We start from the raw sequence: 21023 nt of genomic DNA, 5'->3' as shown, positions 1-21023 counted from the left end.
AAGCAGCGATGTCAGCCTGCATCCCTCTCCCTTCCCCTCACCTGGGAGTCATCGGTGCTGTCGGTTCTACCTCCAGAAGTCTCTCCTCCTCTGTCTGTTCACTGCTTTTAGGTCAGGGTTTCTTCACTTGAATCCACTGCTCAGAGAGGTTCATAACCCCCTGAAATTATATGTACATTTTTTTTACATATGTGCATTTTTCCTGAGGAAAGAAAAGACTCTTAAACTTTATCATCGACTTTCACACAGGTCAGTGACCCAGAAAAGGTTACTGCTAACAACTGGCTTAGACTCTTCTCTCTCATCTGTATTCAGTAACCTGTAAATTGACATTCCTCCCCTGGTCTCTGTGCCTCTGATCTACTCTTCACCATGTTGCCCAGAACTCTTTTTTTTTTTTTTTTTTCCTTTTTCTTTTTAGTATTCTTACATCTGCATCCTGCTTTTACAGTTTTGTTGACTCCCTGTTGCCTGCAGTGGGTTCTTACCCCAACCACATAACAGAATCACATGGGAAGGCTTTTAAAAAAACACCAATGCCCAGTCCCCATCCTAGACCAATTAATCAATACTAACAAATGCCAGACATCGGTATTTTGTTTTAAAGCTTCCCAGGAGGTTTTGACGGGTAGCCAGAGTTGAGAGCCTCAGGGCTACAGGACGGTGTACTCATGAGTTAGCGTGGCATGTAGGGACCTCAGCGATCGACTTTTTCAGCCTCATCTTCTGCCTCTTCCCCCATTCACATCCTGTCACACTCCGGGCATATAGTTTTTGCTGTTCTCAGAACATGCTCCGAGCTTTTGCCTGGACTGATCGCTCTGCCTCAGATGCCTTTCGCTCTTTCTCTGCCTGGTCATTTCTATCACAGACCATCCCCAAGCGCCAGAGACAGTTGCCACCCTCCCTTTGTGCAAACTTCTGTTATAGGCCTCACACTGTATTACAGTTATTTCTGTGTCTGTCTTCCATACACACTGAACTCCTAGAAGGTAAGATCCTTATGTAGTTCATCTCCCTCGTGCTTGGCACCAGCTTAAGAAGCTCCCTGAGAGTCTGATGAATAAGTAAATGAAAGGGGAAAACGGCAGCCTACTCTGGGGACTCAGGAAATCCACGGGGTCTGCCAGGTGTGGTAAGGAAGGCTCGCAGAAGTTTATCCTCTTTTTCATACTTTTATAAAAAGGAAAGATCAAAGTATATGAGTTCCTCATCTGGGACCAGCAAAGTCGAGACCAGCTTTGACAATAGCTCCAAACATTGCTGAGCATCAAGTCGTGTCACGTTTGGTTGGTCCAGAGGTTTCTGAATGGGAGAGGGAGGACCAACCACTCGGATGATGCCAGCTGTTTATTTTGCCCAGTGGATTATCCTTAGTTACTGATTTAAAGATACCCTTATATGGACGGGTCTGCAGACGTTATATGTTTCTAATTTTGATCTCACCTCTGGCCTTTGTGTTTTAGCTGCCGCCTTCTCTTGGCTATTTTTATTACTTTTTTCCTCAGTGTGTCTCAGAATTGTCCAACACATTCTAAAGAGTCATAACTTAAATGTGATTGACTCCTCCTTTTCTTTAGTGCCCAGGATTAAATTTTGAAAGAGATTACTTTAGTAAATGATCTCAGAGGGATTCTTTTGGATATTGTTAGGGTTTTATCTTAATTATTTTTCCTGAACACTGGCCTGCCACTACACCCTTAGGAGAAGAGATGGCTTATCTAACACTTACACAAAGAACAGTAAGTACTAGTCTGACATCATCATTTGCATGGATTTCTGATAGGCTGTATATGAACAACTAGAATACCCTTTGTCTAACTGGCTGTTTATATAATCCTATATCATGTCTTAGAGTTGAATAATAAGAACACGAATTTTCTTATTCAAAATCGAAGTGTTAGTTGGAAGTTATTAACAAGCTGCTCTTTGCCATGTCCATTATCTTATTTAAAAAGTTTTTTTTTTTTTTACTTTTTAAAATTGAAGTATCATTGTACAATGTTCTGTAAGTTACAGGTCTACAGTCTAGTGAGTCACAATTTTTACAGCTGATGCTCCATTTATAGTTATTATAAACTATTGGCTGTATTTCCCCATGTGAAGCCTTAAAGAAATCTGAATTTATCAAGAAATCCTCCTTTCAATGTAGTTTACATGAAAGGATCTTAATTAGTGAAAGTAAAAAGAATAATTTTTAGTTAATTTTCAGGAGCATTTTTTTAAAACAGATCTGACTCAAAGACCTGGGAGATGCACCCTCTCCTGGCAACTAGCGAGACAGGAATAGAATGTCAAGAAAAAGAAGAAACCGAGCCTTACAATGTGAGCATTACGGTCTGAAATGGGTAATTGTCTCCTGTTTCACAGTCTACAATCAACCACAGATACCCCGGTACTGTGCGTCCACCCTTCTTTTTGTGACCCAGGGTCTGTGTAAAGGAACTGGTCTCTGTGTTTCTGAGAATGGCCTCTCGGATTATTATAATTTCTGGGCTATTACAGTTCTAAGAGCTGAGTTGTTAATCCTTCTGGTTTTGAAAAATGAGTTTATTGCTGATATTTTGAAAAATGAGCCCTCAGTGGAGCACCTTTTAAAATGAAATATACAGTGCTTGAGAGATAGAATCAAGTACATTTATCTCAAGAGGTTAGGCTCTGCCCCCGTATTGAAACCAGCCACCTATTGGATTCTTGTAGCCAAATGAAGTTAGAATCTCTTACGGATATTTCAGGCTCTTCTAACCTGAGGTTGATTTTGGACTGCTTACCCCCAAAGTGACCACTTCTCTGTGTGTCTGGTTGAGAACAGACCACATCCATTTACAACAAAACTGTTAAAAATTAGAAAGCAAATTCTCGATTTCCCAACTCTCTGGTACCACCAAGTGTTGTGTTTTCCCACACACTTCGGCATCTTACAAATGCTTGGTGACTTGAGAATGGAATACGGGAGCCATGAGAACTTCCTTGAAGTTATTATTAGTAAAACTGGCAGCTTTGGGCTGCTATTATGAGGGTCCTTTCAGCTTTACCCTGGCAGGTTTCCTGTAAAAACCCAGAGCCCCAGAGTAGATTCTCTCCTATGTACAGGTGGTTCAGACAGGAATTCCCCTTGATTATTATTTTACATAGATAAAATATACATTTGTTAAAAATCCATGCCAGGTACTGTTCTGAGTGTTGTATGTGCATTGATTTATCTTTACAACAGTCTGTTAACTTGCCTGTGGTTGCTCAGCTAGTAGGTAGTGAAGTTGGGGTTTGAGTGAACCCAGCAATACGGCTGTATTAGAGAACTCACCTACAGCACTCTTTTCCTCAGAAAGTCTTAAATTTTAAGTTTGGAAAAAAGATTGTAGGTGCGGTTGAAGTAGACTTGATTGCTTGTGAGCAGTGTGGATTGAAATAACAGGAATGAATATTAACTGATGATAAAGTGTCAAAAGTCTTTGGAAGTTAATAGCTTTTTGCCAGATTCTTAATAGTTTTCCTGTAATTGGATGGAGTAAACTGAGAAGTGGGCATTTACGATTAGCGGTTCAACAAAATTTATTAATCCAGATTCTGTTCACCAGTGGGGAATTGACAATAGTTTGCTTTGTGGTGGGTGAAAGTTTTACCTTTGCATTATCTGTGAAAAAGAGGTTTCTAAACAAATAAATAGTATAAGATTGCAGGAAATTTTTACTTATTTCAACATAGAATATTATCAAGTACTTTTAGCAGGATTTTTTTAGTATAATCTGTATTTTCATCTTAAAAACAGAGGGGACTCAGTTTAATATTTGTTAATAGATTTGTTAATATTTGTTAATAGATTGTGAGTAGATTCAGGTAATAAAACTGCATTTTAACATATTTTCAGTTTGGGTATATAACTACAATAACTACCCAGGGTCAACAACTACTAAGTGATGAAACTAGAAGGAACCTGGGCAGCCTTGTCTGGACTTCATACTCTCATTGGACACTTTACAGCATAGACTTGGAGAAACTAAGGAACCTTCTCAGTGCTCTAGACAGCTGTTAATTGATAGAGCTGCTCCACTTCCCAGGCACAGGTTACACAGTCACTCATCACAGCCTTCTGTATTCTCCGTCTCTGCTCACGTCGTTGGTTCTGTGTGATATGGTTTCCACTGCTTTTGCTGTTGAAAGCTTATCAGCAGGCAGAGCCTCAATTCACACGTCATTTTCTCCACAATGCCTTTCTTGACTAACCCGACTCGAAGCCCCTGCTCCTTTTCTTAGGTTCCTATGGGAATGGATTTTTACACTTTGGGATGCCTGCTGATTACCCTCTTATATGGTAGAAAGTTTATGTATCCACTGTCATGCCTCTGATCAGATCATAAGGCTCTTGAAGGCAGAACTGTCACTAACACCATTTTCTGCTATAGTCTTGGGCATCCTGCCGTTTGTTCAGATCTTGCGAGGGTCTGGGAGTTTCATACTGGCAGGAAGCAGCTGTTTAACAAATGTCTGTTAAATGGGGTGACTATAGAAATGTATATGGTGAGGGTAAATTTTCTCCATAGGCTTCTAAGATACTTAAAAAATCAGCTCTGCTAAAGCAGCTATTCAAACAACAGAAGTATTAATGTTGCCTTTATTGTCATAGTCCTAATATAATTATGTTATAAATTATGCAGAATTAGCTACCTGTCAAAGTCTTAAAAAAGCACTGTCTTGAACTTGCTACTGTGTGTATACATATATTTTAGCTTACAAAAAATGCTGGAGAAAAAGTGGTTTACTCTTTGAGTCAGATTTCCCTGCTCATATGTGTGTAAACGGTACTCTTAATCTGCTTCCGAAGTGTTAAAACAGACTGAACAGCTGTGAACTACGCCCATGTAATCACTCCGAAGGCCAGAATGGAGAAACCATTACTTTACAGAGAGAGTTGTAGCATTGAAGGCCACGTATATTTATGTCCAATTATGGGATGAAATAAGTAGAGCACTTACCACTTTAGCAATTTTATCATCAGACTATATCACTATTTCATTTTAGTTTGATTAACATGATCGTGGATATGACAAAGTAAATGTAATCAGAATTGTGGATTTTTTTATAGAATTGTGAATTTTTTTAAATTTTTTTAAAAATTAATTTATTTTATTGGCTGCGTTGGGTCTTTTTTGCTGTGTGCTGGCTTTCTTTAGTTGCGGTGAGTGGGGGCTACTCTTCGTTGTGGTGCACGGGCTCCTCATTGCCGTGGCTTCTCTTGTTGCGGAGCACAGGCTCTAGGCGTGTGGGCTTCAGTAGTTGCAGCACATGGGCTCAATAGTTGTGGCTCACGGGCTCTAAAGCGCAGACTCAGTAGTTGTGGCGCACAGGCTTAGTCGCTCCGTGGCATGTGGGATCTTCCTGGAGCAGGGATCGAACCCGTGTCCCCTGCATTGGCAGGTGGATTCTTAAGCACTGCACCACCTAGGAAGCCCAGAATTGTGAATTTTTAAGAGTAAGATAGACATAGATTTGTCTTAAAGGATTTCGTTTGGAAGTAAAGAGATGAACTGTTACAGACCTTTTGAAGGTTGTATATTTGTGAGCTTTTGCTGTATAACAAGCCACCTGATTCTAACATCTGGGGAAAACAAACCTTCTGTCTCACAGTCCTGGAGGTCACCTGGGTGGCTCTTCTGGTTGGAGCTAGCCCAACTGGTCTCTGCAGGTGGCTGGCGGCCTGGCTGGGGCCACATGGCCTGGGATGGCCTCCTGGCCTGTCAGGCTGACCGGGGTGGGGCTTCAGCAGCAGAGGGCAAGTCTGTACTCCATGTGGTCGCATCTTCAGAAGGTTAGTTGGGCGTCTCCAGGTGGTGGTCTCAGGGCTCCCTGAAGTGCAGCTGGAGGGAGCAGACTCCCCCTCCCTGCACTTAAGTCTCTGGGTTATGCCTGCAGGCCGACCCCAGAGTCAGTGTGAGCAGGGGCTCCCCCATGGTGTAGATACAGGGAACAGATGCGGGGTTATTACGGCACTGTCTACAAGATAATGTGCGTCCTGGACAGGAATTTGTGCGTGCTGTTCGTCAGTGTCCTTAAATTCTGATCCAGCCTTAGGCTCACAGCCTGAGTTGCTGTAATAGGGGAGAACTGAGCAGGCTGTTCAGGCTACAGGGTTTTCAGAGACAGTTTACAGACCTTCCCCGAAATACTGAACAGTTATTTGAAGCCTCTTTCAACTTTTTATTTTTTGAAGCTTTGAACTATAAAGCTTCAAGCGGAAGGGGTGTGTGCATGAAGGTGCCGTGGTTTACCGAGAGCGCGTGTGCCTGGCCGGGTGCCTGGCCCGCCCGGAGTCCTCACGCTGCCCCTTTATGTCACATCATCGCCCCTGTTTTACGGGCGGCCGAGGACGCAGAGTCACAGGCCAGCCGAGCTGCCCGAGGTCATACAGCTGGTAGGTGGGGCTACCTTTTGAATCCAGGTCTTTCTGACCCCACAGCTACAGTCCAGAGAACACCTTCTCCCCAGTGGGCTGATGATGGTTTCTTCAGCACGAAGCCTTTGAGTACTTTATGCCATCTTCTGAAACACTGGGGACCATGGTGAAATGTGAATTTTTTCTGCTTTCTACTCTTTTCCTACCATACACCTTCACTAGTTAGACCAATAACCAGGTTTAATTTGAAGATGATAAAAAACGCAGAGGGGAAGCTTTACTGCTGGTTCCAGATGTCATTTTTAAATATTTTAGAATAATCTGTGACTTCTGGATTCCAAAATAAAATTCAGAATCCTGAGATATTCTAGGACATATATTTAAAATTTCAGCGGTGGGGATAAATTAGGAATTTAGGAGTAAAATATACACAGTACAATATATAAAGTACATAAACAACAAGGACCTACTGTATAGCATAGGGAACTCTACACAATATTTTGTAATAACCTATAAGGGAAAAGAATCTGAAAAAGAAATACATATATGTTTACAACTGAATCGCTTTGCTGTACACCTGAAACTAACACAACATTGTAAATCAACTATACTTCAATAAAAATAAATTTAAAAAATAAAAAAATTTCACTAGAAATTACCTTCATTTAGGGACCTCCTAGGTGGTGCAGTGGTTAAGAATCCGCCTGCCAATGCAGGGCACACGGGTTCGATCCCTGCCCCAGGAAGATCCCACATGCCACAGAGCAACTAAGCCGGAGCACCACAACTACTGAGCCTGTGCTTGAGAGCCTGCGAGCCACAACTATTGAGCCCATGTGCTGCAACTACTGAAGCCTGTGTGCGTAGAGCCCGTGCTCCGCAACAAGAGAAGCCACTGCAATGAGGAGCCCGTGCACCACAACGAAGAGTAGCCCCCACTCACCGCAACTAGAGAAAGCCTGTGCAGCATCAGACCCAACACAGCCAATAAATAATAAATTAAATAAAATAAAAGGAAATTACCTTCATTTAAAAAAGAAGCTCCCCCCCACCCCCGTGTGCTCCCATAGCACACAGCACATGACTGCGTCACCGTACTTACCAGAACTGTGCATTTGCCGGGTCGGGGGCGGGGGTCTGTCCCTTTCACTCAGCCGTGAGCTCCTTGACATGGAGACCTGGTCTGTCCTCTCTGTACCCTCTGCGGCACACCCTGGGACGGGAGCATTCCAAGATTTGTTACATGATTCTGTAACTGGATTCCATGCCCAGGAAGAAACTCTCTTTTCACCTCTCCTCCTTTTGGTCTGTGTGTCCTTCTTTTAGTCCTTTCTTTCCCTTTTCTAAGTTATTTTCCTCCTGTTTGTCTGAGTTCCTCAGCTTTCCATTTTTTCCCACCCTTTCCTTTGCAATTTTTGTACTCATTACATGTTGAAATGACAATATCTTGGATATATTGAGTTAAATAAAAATAGTATTAAAATAAATTTCACCTGTTTATTTTTACTTTCTTAATATGAGTAGAAAATTTTAAATTACAGAGATAACTACTCCTGAGGGTCTTTATCCAGGTCAGTTCATTCATGTGAGTTCATAAGGACAGTTGTTCTCCTTTGGATTTCATGGGTCTTTTGAACGGAAGACCCCATAGATCATCAGCCCCTCCTCGCATAGCTCTGCTTCTCCCTGCCCCCCACCCCCCCACTCCCCCCTCCCCCCGCCGCCCACAATTCATGACAACGAATGGGAAGGCTTTACGTTGCTTTTAAATGATGCACAGAGATCTGTCTCTACTGTCATAGGTATGCCTGGAGCAAAAGTCCAATTGACTCTTACATTCTTTTCACTAATGAAAAGGAAACAGCAGGGTGACTAATGTACATTGGAGGATACACTATTTTCTTTGGAATGTTTTAGTTCTTGCATTTTGGAACAGGTGTGGCCACTGTTGAAAGAAACAGTGGAGTCATACTTAGCATATCTGACATGTGAGGAACAGGAAGGCTGCTCCGCGTCCCCTGCCTTCGATGCGAGGGAGGTGGGGTCCATCGACCTGGTCCTCCGATGCATGAGTGTTTATGGGGTGTTGGCCTTTTTGTGTGTTTTGTTTAGGGAAGAAATAATGTTTTGGCTTAGAAACTCTCTGAACTAGGACATAATAGGATAAGGATCGTTGTGGCAGGTCAGCCTCTGGACGTCCTCCTTTGGCACGAAGAACTCCAGAGTAAGTGCGCTGTGGATCCCTAAGGAGCGGTCCTGGTAATCCGAGGTCAGCCATCTTGGATGTGTTCTTTCCTTTTGGCTCAGCGTGGGGGGCCCACTCCCACCACTCGCCTTGGGGTGGTGAGTGCGGGGGCAGCTGCCGCCTGGGCGGGGGCAAGCGAGTGCTGGCGCCAGCCGCCTGAGGCTGGGCATGGCGATGGAAGCCCAGACTGGCAGCCAGCGGTTTCTGCAAACAGCCGGGAGGGGGATTGTGCTGGCGGCTGGCAGCTCGTGCCAGTGAAAACCAAGCCGTCCGCCACGTTGGGTGGCGTGCCACGGGTGGCCAGTGCTTTGAAAGGACACGGTCAGGTCTTCTGGGTCCATGTCACCTGCCTGTACCAGAGAGTTAGGGTGTGAGCCCCGGAGCTCAGACCTGGGATTTGGGAGCCCAGCAAAACAAGTCTCCTGAAATCTAAACTGACGTCTGACATTTTAAAACTAGGAAAACACACAGCTCTGAAAAGATTTGTAGGACTATAGCTGAATAGTTAAATATGGAAGATGTGTCATGGAGAGGTTACGAGGGGGGTGGAATAGTTCTGTGTTGATTCAGCGAGAAGCGTTGGACCGGTCATTGAATTTCCCTGGTCACCCATCCGTTTAAAAAACAAAATGGGAAAATGACATCTCCCAGAGATGTTTGGAGGTTTCATTGATGTTTATAGTGTGCCTTGATGTCTCTCATTAAGTGTCCAGGAAGAGCAAAATATGTCAGAAGAACTGCAACATCTACAGCAAACTAGTCCGAACCAGCTTGAGTAGATATGGAGCAATTCTGTCTTTGCTCCGAGTTGTACTTATTAAGGCAATTTGTACTTCTCAAAGAAAATTCCATGTTGCTTCTAATTTTCTTTTGCATGTCAGCTGTGTACTTGGGGATTTTAACTGTCAAGTTGAGCTTCAACATGATTTATAGATGGTCTGTCACCTAGAAAGGACAGTTTACCAGTTCCAGACCTCCAGGCAGTTAAATGCACTGCAACATGCCTCTTGCGAAGGACGATGCCTTTTGCGAATATTTGAGACATTAGTTCTCCATTGTAATTTATTAGTGAACCTGTATCCCCGTAGCAGCTCCTGGGGAGGTGTAGAAGACAAAGCCAGAAAACAAGTAAGCGAAACTAATTCGTTACATGTCAAGAACAGAGCTCTCATTTAAGGCTCTTTGTTGATAGACTTAACTGGTGTGTGTCTTCGATGCCTGTTTAATTTCACGTAGTACTGCGTTCTAATCAGGCTGTGCAAATAGCCTGACAGAACGTCCCCTTACTTGGTTTTCCCTTGTGAAGAGCGTACAGCACTGCCACCTTGTTGCCAAAGTTTTGTCTGATTTGAAAACGCTTAAATATCAAGAGAGTGCCTGTTGTGAAAAAGAGGCCTCTCTGTCTGTCCGCACTTGTGAAAACAGCGCAAAAGGAGATAGCATCATGGGACTGAATTAGCATAATCGTGTGATTAGCATAATCGCGTAATTAGCATAACCATGACGCTCCGCATTGTTTCCCCGGGGCACGCCCCTTGGCCGGCTCTCCCATTAAGAGGACACCGATGTTGTCCCAGGGAATAAATCCCCGCACACATGATGCAGATCAGCGAGTTCCTGCCCGCTGCGCCGGTGCAGTTAATTTTAGCCGGGGTTTGTTCTGCGAGGTGTAAAACTGTTTACCCAAGTAGAAGTTAGTAAGCTGAAATGTGACTTCTCGGCCGGTGTGAGAGGCGTCTATTTTAGACTCAGATTGTGTGGGTGATCCGGGGAGCGGTCTTCTGAAGAATTGCAGCCCCGATTTCCTCTGAAAGTGCCTGTGAGTACCCGGGGAAGCTTTCAGATTCCTCTCTGGTCTTTTCTCCTTAAATCTTCCTGCTGTTGCTGTCATAGTAATTTTTTTTTTTTTTATCTCTTGGGAGAACTTGGAACTCTGGAGTGGGTACTTTAGAGGCTTCTAAGAATGGTGGCGAAAGGTCTTTCCTTACATGTATCCTAGTGCAAGAAACCTGCCTTACTCGGTTTTCCCAAGAGAAAGTATTTGATTCTTACTATTTTTATCGTTGCAAAAGCAATCTGTGGATTGTTACATACTTTATATGTTAAAATATTTGATTAATGGAATGGTGTGTCATTGAGCTTTATTTTCAATGGTAACCTAACTCAGAAGGAAAAAAATGTTGGAACTGGATTCCTGTTATACTTACTGTGAGCTACAAGTTTATGTGCAGAAGTAATGGGAGTGTCTAATGTAATTTTGTAAAATGTGTAGATGGACAGTTTTTGGTAAAGGAGGATTTGGTGCTTCAAAATAGACTCATATACTCCTAAAGAGAAGCCCTTAAAAAATAAAATAAGTTTAGGAGGAAGCCTTTGGAAAGTAATTGAAATTATCCTCTAGAAGATTGAGTTAGTGATCAAAATTAACCAAAGGTCACGACATTCCCTAATCTTAACTGCTCTTAATTTAACAAGTCCTTGTGAACCTAAATTTGGACTGAAGAAAACTAAAGATTTTAATGTAGAATATTTTTAATTACATCTGAGTCACCTTGCTTAGTTCGAAGTGTGTTTTAATTCAGAAGACTGACTTCATGCCAAACAACTTGCTTATGACCCCGAACTTGGCAGGAATTTCTTTATCAATTACCACGTAAATTATCTCCCTCTGGGAATGTTGACTTTAAGGAAAGATTCTAGCAGGCCGTGTAGTAGCTGCTCCCAGACCATCAGGGCTCCATCATCTGGGCCCGGAGGAAGGCTTGCCCTCAGATGCCATTTTTCCATTTGGAAAGCTTTATTTAAAGACTTCTTTGTTACTATGTATTGTCTGAATTTAAATCCGAACAACCCAAGGTGCCAACAATGAAAGGAAATGTTTCAGTGGTATGTTTAGTAGGAAAAGAATGTAAGACGGGAAAATAGAACTGAGTTCTTAGGCTATTTTTAGAAAGAAACTTTTTTTTTAAAACTTGTCTTTTTATTGAGCAGAAGAGAAATTTGCCATCCGGATGCATTGTAATTATAACAGGAAAGTCTGTAATGTCATCTTCAGCAGTTAGAGGGACTTTGATCTGAGATATCCTTCAGAATATATACTTTTATCCAAAGAAAGTAACTTCTTATTCTTACTTTTAACTGTTAATAAGGCACCATGAGAATCTCAGTGTTTTTAGAGGTATACTGTGGTGGGGTCTTAGATCCTTTTCAAGCTATTATTCATCCACTCAATTGTAGTTTAGTCCTGCAAAAGAAGCAAAGCTGTTTAAGATTTACCCGTTTTTTAATTTAACAGAAAGAAGTTTCCAAAGGTATTTTTACTACGAGGAAGCCTGTGTTCTTTTAGGAGGAGTTGCTACAATGCTGGTGAACATTTTCCGAGTGTTTGTGTTCATGATTTATGTGCTGTGAGAGAGTGATCTTGGCGAGGAGGCGATGTCAGTGTCAGAGTGGGAATTTCTCCTGTTTGCTGAAGCTGCAGTTCTCCTGCTGCTGCTCCCCCGAGGTGCCTGGTGAAGGGACAGTGGTCTCGCTGCCCTCCTGAGAAAAGGCTCTGTTGACTACTCGTGACCTTGGCCGTGACAAGTCGCAGTGAGCTTAACTAGAGTCACCCGTGAGGGGTCCAGATGCTGAGAAACACGGACAGCTTTGCAGCGCAAGGAAGGAGCGCGGAGCCCGTGGTTTCATCTGTGTTTAGCCGTATGCTGGGCACGCCTGCGCCTCCCATCGCCCTCCTGCACCTAACTTTGTGCACGTGTGTCCTCCAGCCCTGTTTAAGGTGCTCTCCCTGGCCACCTGCCCTCCTGTCCTAGTCCTCGCCTCTTAAAATAGTTATAGCCCCAGAGGCTCTAACAGAGTAACTCCTGATCACAGTAGATTTCTCTTACTGTGACTGCATTCCTAGAGAAGAGCTCTGCTCTGCAGCTTTGAAGGGTTTTCGGGAAGCAGAGAGGAACCTCTTCTCTGGGTCCCCTTCGTCCACCGTCTGCATGGCTAGAAGGGAGCTTACAGTCTCCAACAGGTTGCCTTTTGCTTGCGAGCCTAATGCAAGTGCTCAGTGGTCTCACTTCTGGAATGTTCTCAGTCAGAAGGAAATCTTTCAGGAATAGGACTTGATGCATTGCGTCTCCAGTATTTCATCTGGCAGGAAAGGAGCAGTGAGCAGAGGGGTGCCTTCAGCTGTGCCGGGCTTGGGCACAAGTGTATGGTAACAGGATCTGGCCCTCAGCAGGAATGCCGATTGCTCTTAGAAACGCTGGGATGGCTGTTATTATTTAGCATGTATTAAGCGCCCCCAGAGCCATACAATACACAAAGAAGGCATAGTTCCTACTCTCAAAGAACCCACGTGCTCCAATTAGGCGGGACACAGAGCCTGGGTCCCAACTTACACACTGAGTCAGCTGGCAGAGCAGGGAATAGAAGGAAGGAAAGGAAAACAAGTGGGGAGAATCAGGGGTCACCCGCGAGCTGCTTTCAGTCTCTCTGGGCTTCTGCCTTGTAGGACTCGGGCAGCCGGCAGTGCTACTGGGCCCTGCTTGCCTGTCTCTTCCAGCAGCTGGGGAGGTGATGGAGGTGAGGGGGGCACAGTCCCCAGGGCCTGAGGTCTCTGTGATGATTCCCCACACAGGGAAGGAGACCAGGAGCCTCACCCGCATCTGGAAAGGAACTGAAGGAGGAAACTTGATAGCGCATAAAAGCAATGAATGCAAGGGGCATCTTTCTCCGTAGAGTGATACTTGGAGAAGAATCTGAATTTGGGTTCCAGACTTTCTTTTCTTTTTTTTTAATATTAATTAATTAATTTATTTATTTATTTATTTGGCTGTGTTGGGTTTTTTTTTGCTGAATGCGGGCTTTCTTTTTAGTTGCGGTGAGTGGGGGCTACTCTTCGTTGTGGTGCACGGGCTCCTCATTGCCGTGGCTTCACTTGTTGTGGAGCACAGGCTCTAGGCGCGTGGGCTTCAGTAGTTGCAGCACATGAGCTCAATAGTTGTGGCTCACGGGCTCTAAAGTGCAGGCTCAATAGTTGTGGTGCATGGGCTTAGTTGCTCCGCAGCATGTGGGATCTTCCTGGAGCAGGGATCGAACCCGTGTCCCCTGCAGTGGCAGGCGGATTCTTAACCACTGCGCCACCTAGGAAACCCGGGTTCCAGATTTGCTGATACACGATCGAACACGTTACTTCGCCCAGCTCTGGTTGGGGATGTTGAGTCAACCCTTACATTAGTTAGAGGCGTGCTTTGAGCTTCTCAGAAGCAAGGCATTTCGAAGGTCAACTCAGCATTACTGTAGCCCATAAAGGAGTCAGAAGGACGTGAATCAGAGGGCGCTAATAAGGCAGCCTCGGGTTTGGAGATTAACAAATAGGATGCAGTATGAATCTGTGAGTCATTTTCCCTTTATACTCAGCCTCATCCCACCTCTGACTAAGGTTCCGGGTCTAGGTCAGGGCTCCACAACTAAAAGGGACTTGGAGAGAGCTCAACACAGGACCTCAGAAATGATTAAAAGGTTGAAAAATGTTGCCTATAATAAGATGTTAGGGAACTTCTATTATTTAGCCCAGAGGGAAAAAAGGACCAGGGGACTCTTGTATTGTTACTCCAGTATCTGTGTACCTCAGGACCAGGGAACGATGGCCAGCTAGTATCCAGTTCTGTTGAGGATGTAAGGGTTCAATCCAGTAAGGGTTAGGTTAGAACAGTGGTCCTCACGGTGCCGTCCCAGTACCCTCAGCACCAGCACCACCTGGGAGCTTGTGAGAAATGCACATTTTCAGGCTCCACCCAAGACCCATTGATTTAGAAACTCTGGGGGTGGGGCCCGGCAATCTGTGTTTTAATTACCCCCCCCCCCGTGTGATTCGGATGAAGTTGGGGGACCACTAGACAAGGTACAAAGAAGGGTATTATAAAATGGGGGGTTTGGGTACTGGAAAGTGTAAACTTTTTTTCCCAAAGTCATCTAAAAAGGGGTTTATATTTGTTTGCAGTGTTTTCAATATTCTGTCTGAAGTCAGGAGTTAAATGACCTGTCAGAGTCCCCTCTAGCCCTGGCTTTGCTCTGGATTTCCTCTGTCACTTAGAGAAGACTAATAATTAACCAGGAGAATTTTGCAATTACTTTTCTGAGCTCTGTAGTTAAGACAGTGTCCATTTCAAATGAAGAGCAAATGAGATGTTGTGAGAAACGTCAGGTTGTGTTGTCAGGTATCTCCTGCTTTGCTCTATCACAGTGTCATTACACAGACCGTCTCCTCCCCATGTGACTTCTCATCAGCCACCCGAGGGCAAGTTTGAGCAGCGGTGAACACGGGGAGCCCCTCGATGTTGGCCCCTGACCCCCTGTGTCACAGACTGCTGGGACAGTCCCCATTTCAGGGGGGACTCTTCCCCATTTCAGAAGAAGGATGGCTGCGGGGGAAGTGTCGCTCCACCCCATCTTCCCAACTCTGTCCCTTCCGCCTGCAGGAATGCCATCCCTCGCGCCTGCACTGGGAGTTCCTCCTGCCCCCTGGAAGCGGGGGATGGGGGGACGTAAATATATTGTTAGTGGGTCTCCTCTAGACCCAGAGGGTAGGGACCTGTTTATCCTGTTGTTTCGTATCTGCAGCAAACAGCCAAGGGGACACAAAGCAGGCGCTTAACACAAATAGGGAATTAATTCCGTCCCCACGTCCAAGGCCGCAGGTGCTGTGCGCTGGCCCACGTGGTTAATGATCTCCAGTCAGGCAGCTGGCACTTCTGCCCCTCCCCCGTCCAGGTACTTACTCCTGAGTCCCTTCCCCCCACCCCCATTTTGCACATAATTCTGATACATCTTAGTTTAGTCTCCTTTGCCCTTTTGTGTATTTTTCCTTTGTACTTTTGCTTGAAGGAGTTGTCTCGGGTTGAAAACACAAACTACCGAGAGTGCGAGAGTGTGTCTGTTTGTTACGCTTTGCGTAGTGTTTAGGACAATCAGAGCTTTCTGTGATCAGTGAAGGGTTCTCCGAGGACACGTTTTGCCAGTGCTGCCTAGAAAGTGTCACACCAGGAGTGCACTGCTGTCCCCAGAAAGGCCACGTCCTGCCTTGGCCCGGCTCTGAGGCCTCAGAGCTCAGCGCTGAGAACTGGGATAGTGGCATCCTTCGCTTCTGAAGGTGTTCTTTATTAAACATCTGCAGAGTGTTCAGCAAGCGAGGGCAGTCTGGTGCAGACTCTGGTCTGCCTCGTCATGGGAGACAGAGGGTGAAGGTGGCAGGTGCGTATTCCGAGGCTGTCACTGAGTCTTCAGACCTCGTTATGTTGGAAGAAACTGACTTCTCAGACATGAGGGCACGGGCACCGTCGTGTTCTGCGTCTGCATCGGTGCACAGGGTATGTGAGGCTCCATCCCTGTGATGGTTGCACGCAGGGAAGATAGGTTTGTCTCAGCAATCCAGAGGGCAGACACAGCTGACTTCTAACGCCCTGGATCAATCTCTGAATAGAAAATGTTGTCTCTAAAACCCCGGCGCTCTCACTTTGGAAGACATTCCAAATGGCAGCTTGCTTTGCTTCTTCATGAGAGCAGGCAAAAGGATATTTTCATTTCCATACAAAGAGAAATGACAGACTAGTCATTCTTTGGGGATTTCACCCTGGCACAAGTAACTTTCTGAAATCAGTCACCTCTAGTCCACAGATGTGTCATTAAAAATGAGAGTGGTTAAGTGGTTTGGGATTAACTTTGTCTCCTGGTAGTTGTTGGGTCAAAAAATTTAACTTCTTCGGAAGGAGAGAAAAAAAAAAACAACTCCTTAGCTTGTTGTTAGACTGTACAAGACTTACTGACCTAGTAATTCAATAAAAGATGCCCAGAAATAACCAAATAAGGTACAGGTTACATAATTCATGGTGTTGCTGTGTAATGCAGCGCACTGCAGCCGTTTGAAATGAGGATGTTGGGTGTATATGGAGTAAAACTAGCAGGTTACAAAAAATATATTTGTCACCTCATTTTTTGAATGGGAGGTGTTTTGAGATGGGTTAATGGCTTTAATTCCTTTTTTAAAAGGAAGACATTTATATGTACACAAAAAAAAGAAAGCAGTGCACCAGATATAAACAATAGTTATCCGTAGGAAATGAGCTCACGTATGACGTTTTTCCCCTGGCTTTTTGGTTACCTGTATTTTAGACTTTTTTTCTTCAACGAGCATGTGTTACTTATGTAATAATGGAAAAGTTTCTTTTCCAAAAAGAGCTGTTGTAATTCATTTTTATTTTGACTTTTATGTTTTATTTAGTTCATCGGTGGCCTCCCAGTGGCTTACATAATTAATGCCTACCCCTGTGGATAAAACGAGGACACCAACATGTACACGGAAACAGTGGTCATTTTGCAGCGGTGGGCTAGGAGCACTGTTCCTTGTTTTACTTTCTCCTTTTCTGTATTTACCAAAATTGTTATATGCACGCATATTATTTTTACAATGGAAAACTTTGCCTTTAAGGCAGAGACTTGAGATTGTGGCTGTTGGGAAGAGGTCCACACAGGCTGATGTGTAGCAGTTGCCGATGAAGGCTGATCCTGTTAATTCTGCTGTGTGAAAGGCAGTCTGCAGGGCTCCGCCTTCACTACTAGGTGCTCTGGAGGCTCCCTAAACTCTCACATGAATCAGATTGGCCAGGATCTCAGGTTCAGTGCTATGTGGAGAGCGAAGGCAGGGAGCTGGGGAATCCAGCATATTTTAAAAGGTCATTAAAATACTATGTCTGGTGTTATGATTACCCACTTAAGTTTTGTCAGGGGCCGTCCTTCTAGATCATAGGTCCAGAGTGGTGGATGGTGGAACCGCGTGCCGGGGCCTCGGGTAGTGTGTGCCCAGCACTTAGCTGTGTGGCATCCGCAGGTACCTTGGCGGCATTTACTGATGTGATGGCCCCGTAAGAGAGAGCTGGCTGCCTCAGCTACTTCTGCCAAACGCTGCCAGGATGTTCTTGTGGCTTTTATCAGAAGGCTCTTTTGGGGAACTGTTTCGACACTGATGGCTGTTGACTGAAGAAAATCTTAAGCAGAAGCAGGAGGCCTCCCTTTCTACTCACTTTGTATGGTGACAGGAGAGAGTAAGTACTTTTGATGTTTATGTAAAGGGGCTCTCATTTCAGTCTCTTCCTAAGCCTCAGCCCAAATGAGTGGCTCCATCACCAGATCCACTTGGGGACAGAGGTCTGGACTGAGATTCAGTTGAATCCACTTTCAACAGAACTGATCCCTTAAGCTTAATTTAAAGCCAAAGTGCCTTGAGAAACCAGAAGAAATCCAGAATCTCGTACAACCACATTTTGGCCTAGCCTTTGGTTCAGAACCTTTGTTACTCACCAGGGGTGTTTCCTGGAATCCTGGGAACCGAGAAAGCTGGTTTTTCAGGTTTGCTTCTTACCATTTTCATCCTTACAAGGAGCGTTCTTCTCCTTATCCTCTCCTTCCTTTCTTCAACATCTTGTCTCTTTCTCCTGCAGTTAGGCAGTAGGCATAATCTTGCAATCCTTCTCCGCACTCTTTCCTCCCTGAGGAAGTAAAGACACGTCCTACGTGGGTTTATCATCACTTTCTCTGGGATGAGGAGGGGAAGAGAGCAGTGGGTGAACAGTCCAACCCAAATAGTCAGATACTCAGTGGATGGAGGCCTGTTCCCGGTGAGGATTGTGGAGACCACAGCGGCACATCCTCACCACCAACTGGTTCCAACTTCGGTGAGTCACAGTAGCTGTCCCGCACAGAGCGGGAGCACAGACGGGTATCAAGATGAATAAGTAGGGGGTTACAGTTTGATTGACAGAAGCCTTTGCCAGTTGAGTGGCACAGAGGAAGAAAGAAGGCATCTTTCTAAAAGGGATAAGGCAGATAAAAGTATTTCCTGAGACTATAGGCAACATTAGAAAAGGCAGGAAACTGGTGGCTGTTGAGGGAAATGGTGGCTTTTGTAAGAGCCAGAGGAGCATGGATCTTGGCCTAAAAACTTGGACTGAGTTTATTTTCTTCATTTTTGTGTTTTTTTTTTTGTTTGTTTATTCGTTCGTTTTTTTCTTTTGTTTGTTTTTGTCTTTACTCTGAAGACTGAACGCAAAATGAGAGGGTTTGGATGTATTCAGCGTAACAAGGTGCTTTGGAGTTACAAATGAGCTCATCCACTATTATAAAGGTTTTGAAAGAAAGAGGAGTTGTTTTCAACTTGATCTGAAATTAAAGTGGCGGCTGGAGTGGGAAGAGAGGCTCGCTGAGATGCTCTGTCACTGTGCCTCAGCCAGCTGTGCAGAGTCAAGCATCCCTGACGACCCAGCAGGCAGCACGTCCAGCCTCACACCTCCTCTGTCAGGCCTGATTTTTGCCATCTCTGCTTTTGTTTACATTTGTTGGATTTTCCCTGATCTTGAAGTCATAGTGTCTTCAGGCTCTGTGAGCCTTGTCAGTAACAATTAAGGAAATCCAGAATTTTTACTTGAAGAGAAATGACTTGGAGCCTAATTCAGAAGAAACTTCTTTGATCACGTGTAAAAGCTTGACATTATCATACTAACTATTAAGTACTAGAAGGATATGGTTTTTTAAGTTTAGTTTGTATTGTGTTGTGAGAGGAAATGACCCCCAGTAGGCAATAGTATAATAAGAAAGATTTTGTTTTCTGTCTCCCTATTAAATATTAAGTAGTGAACTTCTTTTTTATTAATTTAGCATCATAGACTCTCTTTTTTTAAATTAATTTATTTATTGGCTGTATTGGGTCTTCATTGCTGTGTGTGGGCTTTCTCTAGTTGCCGTGAGCAGGGGCTACTCTTCGTTGCAGTGCGTGGGCTTCTCATTGTAGTGACTTCTCTTGTAGGCACATGGGCTTCAGTAGTTGTGGCACTTGGGCTCAGTAGTTGTGGCTTGTGGGTTTAGTTGCTCCGCGGCATGTGGGATCTTCCCAGACCAGGGCTCGAACCTGTGTCCCCTGCATTGGCAGGCGGATTCTTAACCACTGCGCCACGAGGGAAGTCCCAAGTAGTGAACTTTTAAGAACTCAAGTGATCAAATTGGATCCCGCTATGCAAAAGTAGTACAGGTGTAGAGGTATCTTTCTTAAAAGGCAAATCCAGTCACTTAAAAATTTACATACAGTAAAATTCACTTTGTCTGGTGTACAGTTGTAGGAGGTTTTACACATGCTTAGGGTTTTATGGCCACCAGCACAGCCAGGATACATAATAATTCCGACTTTTGTGCAGCCCCTTTATATTCAGACCTTCTCTCCATCCCTCGCTCTCTGAACTGTGAAAGTAGTCACTAAGCCCCAAACATCATGGTAGAGGGTGAAAATCTGACTAGCTAAGGGGCTTAAGCACAGCCTTTGACTGGTAAGTGGCTTATTCCGTCCCATGGGTGATCCCTGGCAAGCCAGACTAAAGTGCAAAAACAAGGGGATGTATCTGAGCAGGGACATCAACAGCTGTACAGTGTAGGAAAGTAGACTTCACAGAATTAATCCAGCCAAGTAAACAAACAACCAAATAACAACGACAAACCTCTGGCAGGGTGGGGGTACCAGTAACCAGAGTTGCTAAAATATACTACCTAAAATGTCTGTTTTTCAAAAAAAAATTAGGAAGCATGTTGGAGAAACTGGAAAGTGTGGCCCATACACAGAAGAAGTAAGCAGACTGCTTTTGAGGGACCTAGTTATTGAACGTAGCAGACAAAGACTTCAGAGCAGCTATTATTTTATAATCTTAGTTCAAAATCTAAAAGAAACCATTCTTAAAGAATTAAAGGAAGGTGTGGTGGCAGTGACTCATCACATAGAGACTATTCTTAAAGAGATTGAAATGATAGGGGAAAAAAAAAGAAGAACCAAATGTATATATGACACCAAAAGCAAAAGCAACAAAAGTAAGGATAGATAAATTGGACTACATTGGAATTAAAAGCATCTGCACATCAAAGGACACAATCAACAGAGTGAAAAGCCAACCTACAGAATGGGAGAAAATATTCGTAAATCATATATCTGATAGAGGGTTATTATCCAAAATATAAATATATTAAAAACTCCTACAACTTGAACAACAACAACAACAAAAAACAACCTGGTTCAAAAATGGGGAAAAGACTTAAATAGACTTTTCTCCAAAGAAGATTTACAGATGACCAGCAAGCACATGAAAAGATGCTCACCATCACTAATCACTAGAGAAATGAAAATCAAAGCCACAATGAGATACATCACCTCACGCCCATTAGGGTGGCTACTATTAAAAAACAAAATAAAGTAGAGAATAACATGTGGGTGAGGATATGGAGAAGTGGGAACCTTTGTGCACTGTTGGTGGGAACGTAAAAGGTGCAGCTGCTATACGAAATAGTGTGGCGGTTCCTCAAAAA

The 21023-nt window shown here is 44.1% G+C and overlaps 2 protein-coding genes across 10 annotated transcripts in view; one reads left to right on the top strand and one right to left on the bottom strand.

The window, feature by feature from the left end:
- Window positions 1-21023, top strand: part of SLC20A2 (solute carrier family 20 member 2) — a 103345-nt gene that overhangs the window by 20545 nt on the left and 61777 nt on the right. For 2 of the 9 annotated variants that reach the window (XM_057697641.1, XM_057697632.1), the window contains exon 1: window positions 10189-10455. The exons of 3 other annotated variants lie outside the window; for them this stretch is intronic. The gene's annotated coding sequence lies outside the window, so the exon portion shown is untranslated. Of the gene's footprint in view, window positions 1-8264; window positions 8661-10188; window positions 10456-17514; window positions 17729-18131; window positions 18359-21023 lie in introns of those variants that run through there. 4 more of the 9 variants (XM_057697639.1, XM_057697640.1, XM_057697638.1 and 1 more) reach the window with 4 other exon arrangements.
- LOC130829813 (STE20/SPS1-related proline-alanine-rich protein kinase-like) overlaps window positions 1-21023 on the bottom strand; it is a 41199-nt gene that overhangs the window by 8195 nt on the left and 11981 nt on the right. Inside the window, 1 exon segment of the mRNA XM_057696400.1 lies at window positions 8726-8840. Within this exon segment, the coding sequence (XP_057552383.1) occupies window positions 8726-8840 (115 nt within the window).

Source organism: Hippopotamus amphibius, chromosome 10, assembly GCF_030028045.1.
Source record: "Hippopotamus amphibius kiboko isolate mHipAmp2 chromosome 10, mHipAmp2.hap2, whole genome shotgun sequence".
NCBI classification, from domain to species: Eukaryota; Metazoa; Chordata; class Mammalia; order Artiodactyla; family Hippopotamidae; genus Hippopotamus; species Hippopotamus amphibius.
The sequence above is the reverse complement of the archived record's forward strand: the minus strand, read 5'-3'. Positions and strand labels throughout refer to the sequence as shown.